General features: G+C 50.3%; 1 protein-coding gene across 1 annotated transcript; it reads left to right on the forward strand.

Annotated features, from left to right (window-relative positions):
• The first annotated feature begins 4,051 nt into the window (after positions 1 to 4,051).
• LOC109293560 (chymotrypsin-C-like) lies at positions 4,052 to 8,466 on the forward strand. The gene is made up of 7 exons (XM_019511562.1): positions 4,052 to 4,091; positions 4,971 to 5,059; positions 5,162 to 5,259; positions 5,681 to 5,803; positions 6,214 to 6,350; positions 7,323 to 7,468; positions 8,254 to 8,466. The coding sequence occupies exons 1-7, from the start codon at positions 4,052 to 4,054 to the stop codon at positions 8,464 to 8,466; spliced, it is 846 nt and encodes a 281-aa protein (XP_019367107.1).
• Positions 8,467 to 8,734: the final 268 nt, after the last annotated feature.

The following is an 8,734-nucleotide window of genomic DNA, read 5'->3' on the forward strand; positions in this document are numbered from 1 at the left end:
ACTGAATTTTATGCCTGTTAGTTTTACGGAAAGCTGAAGGCAGTATTATGATTGATAATCTACACCATCCTCCCATGTGACAGCACCCAGAGAACATCTCCTCATCCTTCCTGTGCTAAGTTAAGCTTGTGTCCATGTGCAGCTGCACTGTGAAGGCTTTCAAAGGGCCAAAGCGCTGACTTCTTCAAACATCCCAAGGAGGCTTCATAGGTCAGACATGACAGGAAAGACAGACCCCCCTGCGCTTTCATGGGAATCAGTTTACGGGCAATATTTCACACTTGTATACATGAGGAAGGTCAATAAAAGTCAGCTGCATCTCCGGCAAACAGTGTGGATCTTGGTGGCAGGGAGGCTCTGGGAAACCTGAGCAGCTGGTTACACCATTTCCAGGACATGGCTGAAAAATGGATCCATAACTAAGGACTTGTTTGGCCTGCTGTGCAACACCTGTTAGCAAATAGCCTTGCTCCCAAGTGCCAGACACAAGCGCTCCAGACTACTCCTTGGTCGAGTTCACTAGGAGGCAGATGGGGGAAAACAATCATCACAGCAGGCTGAGTTCAAGACTGGAGAATTTTACAGAGGATGCTGCTGCAAGGGTGTTTTGCAGTCTCTACCCCTTTAGAGCCGGACTGTGAAAGGGAGTAAATCCAATCCAGGCCTTTGATGCTTTAGAGGGGGTGCAGGTTGAACACTGGCACCCAAGTCTACAACAGCAAACCTGCCAGCCCCTCCTCACCTGGCACCTAACTCTGGATGTGCCCAAACTCCACAGCAGCTTCCGTTTTTGTGTCAAAGTTCCCATGTGGGCTTGATGGGACTCAGCAGTTTGGCACCCATCACACACCTATGCCTGCTCAGGATGCAGACAGAAGCTACTCCTCTCCCAGTCGTCTCTAAGTCATGATGGCTCATAGGCATTTCAGACCAGATGCCAGGTGGTTGCACTGACAGCTGGGCATGAGGAGGGGCAGTAGCCCCTCCGTCTTCTTCTTTCACTTGCTTTGGGTGCCTTTTTCCAGGAGAAGCTTCATGGCCATGAATCCAAAATGAAGGGAAGCATGTGCCTCCAGCATGGCACTAGGTGGCCTTTGAGACAGGGCATAGGACCTCTCCTCTCCTTGGTCTTGCTACTAGCAAGTTTGGGGCAGGTCCCCATTCAGTGTGCTAGTCTCATAGGTGCCTAACTCTCCTTAGGAACTGTATAGGGAGCCCAAGCACCTCACTTGGGCATGAAGCCCCCACAAAGTGGAAGGTGGATGCCTACATGTATGAGGTTGCAAGACTGACCCAGCTTTGTAGATCTACCCCTGAGTGGCCAACACCACTCTCTAGCCCTGTGCATGAGGGAAGTGGTGGCAAGCAACTGGAACTGGTCCTGGTTTGTACATTTAGACCTTGACTCTAAACTGACTTTTTCAACATGGTTCAAACGTTGTGATACTTTTCGGGAGAAAGGTCAAGTAGTTTAAAAGCAGAAAGCTACAGCTGCATTACTCTAGTGACATTTAGAGCAGAGGGCACTGAAATAGCAATAATGTCCCTTTACACTTCCACTTAAAAAAGACAAAGCAGAAGAGAGAGCATCTCTCTCTCTAGGGCAGGTTCTCCCACCCTTGTTCATGCTGAAGACAACCTCACCTCCCTGATGTCCCTTTGAAGTCTGTGGTATTGAACGCTACAGAGCTGGTAGGAGTAACAGAGCCCAGGCTCCAGGTACCGCACTGGCTTTGTGAACACAATCCAAGCACTGATCCTGTCAGGTATCAAAATCCAGGTGCCATCCAGACAGAAGCGTCACCGAGGGGCTCCACTGTTAAGACTGTAGCGATAGGTGACCATGAAAACACAAACTGGTCCAGGAAGATAATGAGCTTCAGGAATAAAACCTCTTTTACATAATCATAGTGCCTTGCTCTTTTATCAGCATCAGTTAAGCCTAACCTACTCTTTGTAATGGGGTTCATATTTCATTCTTCACACGCATGGACAAGCTGATCAGAGCGAGGCTTGTATATACTACTCAAGGACACAATTATTATTTGGCATTCAAATATAGTACAAGACTCCACTGAGAAGCATTTAGTGAGCAACTTTGTGTTGTCTTTGATGGCACAAAGGCATGGCCTGGTTCGCTGCACGCAGCATAGCATGATTACTCCCCATAAACAACCATGGTTTTTTTAATTCCATATTGAGTCACTGGTCACAAGGGGCCATATTCTGGGCTCTGTTACAGCTGAGCAATACCAATCAATGGAGATCAATTGCTTTCCAACTCTTCTACTACCAATAGAGTAAATAAACTGAAAGGAAAAAAAAACTGCCCACCACCCTGTGGCTAGGAGCAAAGAACAGCTGGAATCCAGCTTCAACCAGCAGAAAGCCAGGAAAGACTCACCTCCTAACATCTGGTAATTTAGCTGTATGACCCTGAATGCAGAAGGCCCTACAGCCTGCGTCATCTGTTCCTCTCCGGTGAATAGCTGCCAGCACCCATCTACCCTGCGATCTGAGGTCTTTGTGCATGTAGATCTGAATAATCTTACCAAGAAAAAATGTCTGATACATACATACATACATACATACATGTCTGATACATACATACATACATCTAAGCATGTAACCACCCAGGGGAGTATTTGAAACATCCTTAAGCATGATGATGTGGCCCTGGGCAGTTGTAACTGGCAGGAGACAGACTTTTACAATGATAAAAGCCCAGAGAAAGTTGTCACTGGAAGGCAGCCAGACTACAGCGGACCAGAGGACAGAGAAGGGGAGCAGACTGAGGCAGGGGGGCACTAAACTGAAGCAGTGGAGAAGAGGGCTGTAGTTGGAGAGGTACGTGGGTCCAGAGGAGCAGGGCGGGCAATACAGGGCACAGAAGCATGCTTGCGTGTTGAAGGAAAGGTGGGGGGGAGGTGGGGACAGGGGACAGGGAAGGAGAAGCAGGGAGAAAAGTCAGAGGCGATGGGTCCACATGAGGGGTCAGGAATCAGACTCAGGAGCGCCATTCGCAGGGCCCCGGCCCAGGGTGGACAAGAGCAGACGACAGACTTGTGGGGAGTGTCTTGGGCTTCAGCTTCACCTTGGAGCTCTGCGATAAGCAAGCAGCAGACGGCCACCCCCGGGAACCTTTGCAGCCTGGTCCCAAGCCCCATCTAATCACCAGGTTTGCCATTCCCAGGCTCGCTGGCCACATCCCAGTGGAGGGATGACTTAACCCTTCAATGCACATCACTGCACAGGGCTGGGGAAGCACGTTACGTGAAACAGTAACACGCAGGTCTTGGCTGGTCAGAGCAAGCCTTCGAGGGGCCACAGTAAGGATCTGTGCTGAGACTGCTTGGACTAAACATCCCTCTCGCCTTTGAGAAGCAACATCTCCCCACTCCTTCAAAGTCCACTGCTGGCCATTACAGTAGTGTGTGGACATCCATTATCCCTGCAGGACTATACCTTGTCCGGGTCTAGGTCATCATCCAAGAAGCATGTCTAGCTCCTTGAACACGCTCAGTGTGTCACCCTGCTCCTGGGCTGTGGGCATGGACGGTATCGCTGCTGTGTGAACTGCAGCATGCTGAGGCAATCTGGAAGGGGGCAGCCCAGACCTTTGCCTTTGAAAGACGGGGGGTGAGTTTCAGATGAGATGAACGGAGCGCCAGGCAGGTCAATCTGCGAGGCAAGGCCCCATGGTGAGGGGCTCGGGGGTGGTTCTTTGGTTAAAATACTCACTTTTCCTCTTTGCTAAGTAACATGAATCCCATCCCTGTCAAGTCCCATGGTGGCCACATTTCAGAGAAGCCAGGCTGTCCGCTACCCTCCAGGGAGGAGCAATGCTCTAGCTCATCGATTTTCCATAGCAAAGGCATGCCTCTTTTCTCAAGAAACACCCAGCGGGCCATGTTTGCCGAATGATAACTTGCCAAGGTTAGGACCGAGGCTTTATCTCATGGTGATGTGGCTTTCCTGGCTTCGGGTCAAGCTAGTTTTGCACTATAAATACCGTGAGGTTGCCTTCGTTGAGCCTGCAATTCAAGCCACCATGTTCAGGTTTGTGTGCCTCATCCTGCTCCTGGGCTATGGCTATGGTAAGTGTTTCATATGTGGTGTCTGTGCTGTTTGGTTGAGAGTACCCAACTCAGGGGGACCTGGGGAGAGCGGAGGTACTAAAAGGGTATGATACGGCCATGTGAGAGCCCTGGAGATGAAGTGCGTTCACCGTCAGAGCCCAGGAAAGTGGCAAGGTCAGCTTCCTACCGTTGTGCTGATCTCTGCTTCAGTGCAAACTCCTGCAAGATGAGAATTTGGTCACTGGGCAATTAGGCTCTGGCCTCTGCCTCTGAATGGCCATCTAGGTGAGAGATGGGCACCTAGAATACCCTGCTTTGAGAAGGGCCACCCCTTATATTCTGTTATTCAGCCTTGGCTGGGATGATATAGTTGTGGATGGCCCTGCTTTGAGAGAAGGGCCACCCCTTATATTCATCCCAGCCAAGGCTGTATTCTAGCCAAATCATACCGATCTCCAGGGATGGAGACTCCACCACCTCTCTGGGTAACCTGTTCCAGTGCTTTACTACCCTCCTAGTGAGAAAGTTTTTCCTAGCAGTTAAGTCTGAGAAGCTAACTTGTGTGGGTGATTTTTGTTCTTCCCCCCTGCAGTCTATTGTGTACACACACGTACCCTCTCAGCCTGGGTTAGTGTGGTGCACCCCACCATGCTTCTGGGAGCATCCCATTTTGGGTTGTCCACTGCAGCTCCGACAGATGAAGGGTTCACCTTCCGTATAGTCAGGCTGAAGAACAGAGGGGTGGAAAAGAAATCTCACTAGGGAACTGCCATTCCTGGGGTACTCCTTACTCTTCCTAATGGGCTGCTAATTAGACAAGGGACAGGATGCAAGTAAAATTTTACAGTACCTTTGCCATGCTCATCTCTTATTCACTGTTGCATTTCCCAGCCCAAAGTTGTGGCCATCCTTACTTCCCACCTCTCGTCTCCCGAGTAGTAGGGGGTGAAGACACCAGACCCCACAGCTGGCCTTGGCAGGTGAGGATACAGTGTTTTTGTTGCACAAGTGGGTTCTTCTAGCTTTGCCATTGGGAGCACACGGCAAAACCCAGCTAATGTCCTCCTGTCTTTGCATTGCAGATCTCCCTCCAATACAGCAGAAATGGAGCCTGGCGTCACACATGTGGGGGGACCCTCATTGCTACCAACTGGGTCCTGACGGCAGCTCACTGCATCAGGTACAGGAGAAATCAAAGTGGGAGGGACACGGCAGATCCTCCATGGCCACAAATTAGGAGCTGAGATCGTTTAGGAAGAAAACCAAGAGCTCTTAAGGAAAAAGCGAGAGAGTCCTGCCTCTTAGTGCAGAGGAGCAGCCCTGGTTAATGAACTGGGGAAGAAAAGAGGGGAAAAGAGCAAGACTTGCCATCTCATCAGTTGAGGATGGGTTGGGTTTAGTCCTCCCCTCCTGGCTGGCCCTCAGGAAAGAAAACAGCCTTCTACTGCAGCCTGCTTATGAATTAGCACATTACACTTCACTGATGGCCTTATCTCCGCGTGGTAGCTCATTTGACACCAGCAAGGTAAGTGAGGGTCTCAGGAAAATCAAGGTACTTGCCAGCATACCCACGTCTTCTCCTGCTCTGTTTGTTCATGCAGCAAAAGCAACACCTACAGAGTTGTTCTGGGGAAACAGAACCTGAAACAAGAGGAACTTGGTGCTGTGACTGTTGGTGTAGAGAAGATCATTGTCCACGAGAGATGGATCTCCCTACTTGTCATGTAAATCTACTGGTTCCTAATATGCAAGGATGGGGGTGGGTGGGATCTGCAGCCTTGTACTGATCAATCCTATCTGCAAAGCTTCCATCAAATCAGCCTGGTTTCTTCCCAGAACCTAAAAAATGCTCTGAAAATTGCAACAGGGGAAGTTGCTCTTTGGAAAGGCCAGTCTTGTTTGAAATGATTGCTGTGTGCCGTCAGCAGTCAGCAATTTTTCCCCACTTACCAAGACACACTGCCCCCCCGGGCCAGATCCGACCCAGAGTCGTGCCCCATGTTTCTTTAGGTGGGGTAAAGAGGGAGCGACATCAGTTGAAGGGAAGGTGCTGAGGTCACAGATCCTGTGCAAAAACCACCTGCGATTTCCAGCTGAGTTTACCCCTTGTTCCCAATTCCAATGTGTGTTTCAGCAACGACATTGCCCTGATCAAACTAGCTGAGCACGTGGTACCGAGTGAAACGATCCAGCCTGCCTGCCTGCCACCAGCAGGCGAGCTTCTGCCCCAAGGCTTCCCCTGCTATGTCACTGGATGGGGACGGCTCTCAAGTAAGTAGAGCAGCTTGTCCTAGAGCCATGCCTTCCAGCACCTACTACACGCCCTAACACCAATGCTTTGGGGACGGCTAGTGCAGGGTCCGTGTTTGAATAGTGAGACTGGCTCTGCCAGTCCATTGCTCCCATGGGGACACGCTGTGGCTGCTGCCCACTCACAATGCAGAGACTTGGGGCAGTCAAGATTACGTGAGGGGTTAGAGTAGGCACCGGCTGGTGCAGGACTGCTCTGGGCAACAGGAATTGGTGCGGGGGGCCAAACACACAGCGGGTCCTGTTTGCTAGTGCAAAGAAGACACAACACCTGATTCATCTCCTGAACCACACTCCCCAGTTGGCTGTTTGCCACATGCATGGGTGCCAGATCAGCTCTCGAGACCACAGAGGAGAGCTAAGATACCCCAGGAGCTGAGGATGGGGAAGATTTCAGGGGAATTAACTAGTCTTCCTGCTTGAAATGAAAGGACTTCCCCTGCATTACCTCCCAGAGCTTTTCTAGTCTCACCTTCCCATTGGCAGCTTAAAAAATTAACCTTTTTCCACTTTCTTCCTATTGCTCCTTTGGCCGCCATGAGGGATTCTCCCCTGGGCCTTGCTGCGTGTGCCCTTCATGCACTGCTATCTCCTCCCATCAGGAATAACTAGTGACCTGCTCCGTCCATGGAGCAGTGTGGTCTAGAAGAGAAAGCAAAAATTCGTGTGACCTGTGTTCTCCCAGTCCTGTCGCAGGGGCTGTTGGATGATTGTTGGAGGCTTCGCTTCTCTCTGCTTCATTTAACCCACATGTCAGACAGAGGTCAGGATACCAGCTTCCTATTTAAAGCACTCTTAGATGGAAGCCCTATATAGGGTCTGGCTATTATCACTCTGACATCACATCCCCGAGGTCGTAGGTGGTTCTGACTTTGCCAGTCACCTGTATTGGATGCTCCTCACGGCTCTCTTCTTTGTGATCCCGTTTTGCAGCCAACGGTCCCATCTCTGATGACCTCCAGCAGGCACTTCTGCCCATCGTGGATTATGCCACATGTTCTCAGCCAGCCTGGTGGGGCAGTATGGTCAGGAAGACCATGGTCTGTGCAGGAGGAGATGGAGTCACTTCTGCGTGTAACGTAAGTCTTCCCTGCCTGGTTGGTAGTGCTACTGTGTGCATTGTCTGATCATCACCCTTGATGGCAAGTGAATGAACCCATAGCAGGGAATGGAGGCACACCACATGGGCTTTTATTCTCACGCCTGAAAATCAGTGACTCCCTTGTATGTAGACTCCCTCACTGTGAAGACACAACAAAACAGGACTTCCTGATTTAAAAAGGAGAGTTAATTTGTTTTTTTTTAAATTTAGAGTTTTGATTAAAACATATGGTAAAACTTCATCGTCAGAGATGTTCAGCGCCACCAGCAACTGAGCAGCAGCAGTGAGGAGGCCCTGGCCTCTTCTACGTGTGGTAGCAAACTGAATATTTTCATGGCCTTAGTTTAGTAAAGGGCTGAAAACTGAGTTTGGCTCTTGAGGTTCAGTCTCCAGCAAGGATGCTGTCATCTCTGCACCAAGGGGCAGCTTCTTGTGGAGCAAGAGTGCTTTTAGACTAGAGCCTTTTGCTGTGTGCCGGCTTCATTCAAGATCCCAGAACAGTCTTCTTAAGAATTTGGGGTTCTGCTCTTCTCACTGCTCAGCACCACGATCTAAACTGGAGTGGCTGCTATTCTGGGGCAAGTGATGCCTGAAGTTTAGATGACGTTCAGGGCACCAGGGCCATGCACTATGCCCAAGGAGCTAGACAAAGAAGTCACACATGCTATCATAGTCGTCCCAGCAGAAAGCCAGCCGTGCCTCGTCCATCAGCCAGAAGGCCTGTTACCATCCTGAAGGGCTATGTATTTTGTGTTGTGTCAGGGTGACTCTGGAGGCCCACTGAACTGCTATCACGGTGACGTATGGCAGGTGTTTGGCATTGTGAGCTTTGGGTCTGCTGAGGGCTGCAACACGCTGAACAAGCCGACTGTCTTCACTCGGGTGTCCGCCTACATCGACTGGATACACAAGGTGGGTGTTGGCATGTTAGAGCAGAGCTCTGGGGGCTCAGTTTGGTTTCTGACCTTGGATTAAGCAGCACTTGGGTGCTTTATGTTTAAGTAACAACAACCCAGTTTATCCATCCCAGACCATCCATCTCTAGCTCCCTCTTCACGTGGTTCTAGATGGCTAAGACAGAGATCGGGGCTGGAGCCCCTCCTGCTTCATGAGAGTTTGTGGGTCATCCTAACACAGCAAACCTGCTGTATACACTGATGAGGCTGGCAAGAGATGGGCCCTTAGGTCCTTACTTTAGGAGCCAAAGTCATACTCTGGAGTAAGAGCACTGCACTGCATACCA

The sequence above is a fragment of the Gavialis gangeticus genome, unplaced genomic scaffold (genome assembly GCF_001723915.1).
Source record: "Gavialis gangeticus isolate Ggan-Ray unplaced genomic scaffold, GavGan_comp1, whole genome shotgun sequence".
Taxonomy (NCBI): Eukaryota; Metazoa; Chordata; order Crocodylia; family Gavialidae; genus Gavialis; species Gavialis gangeticus.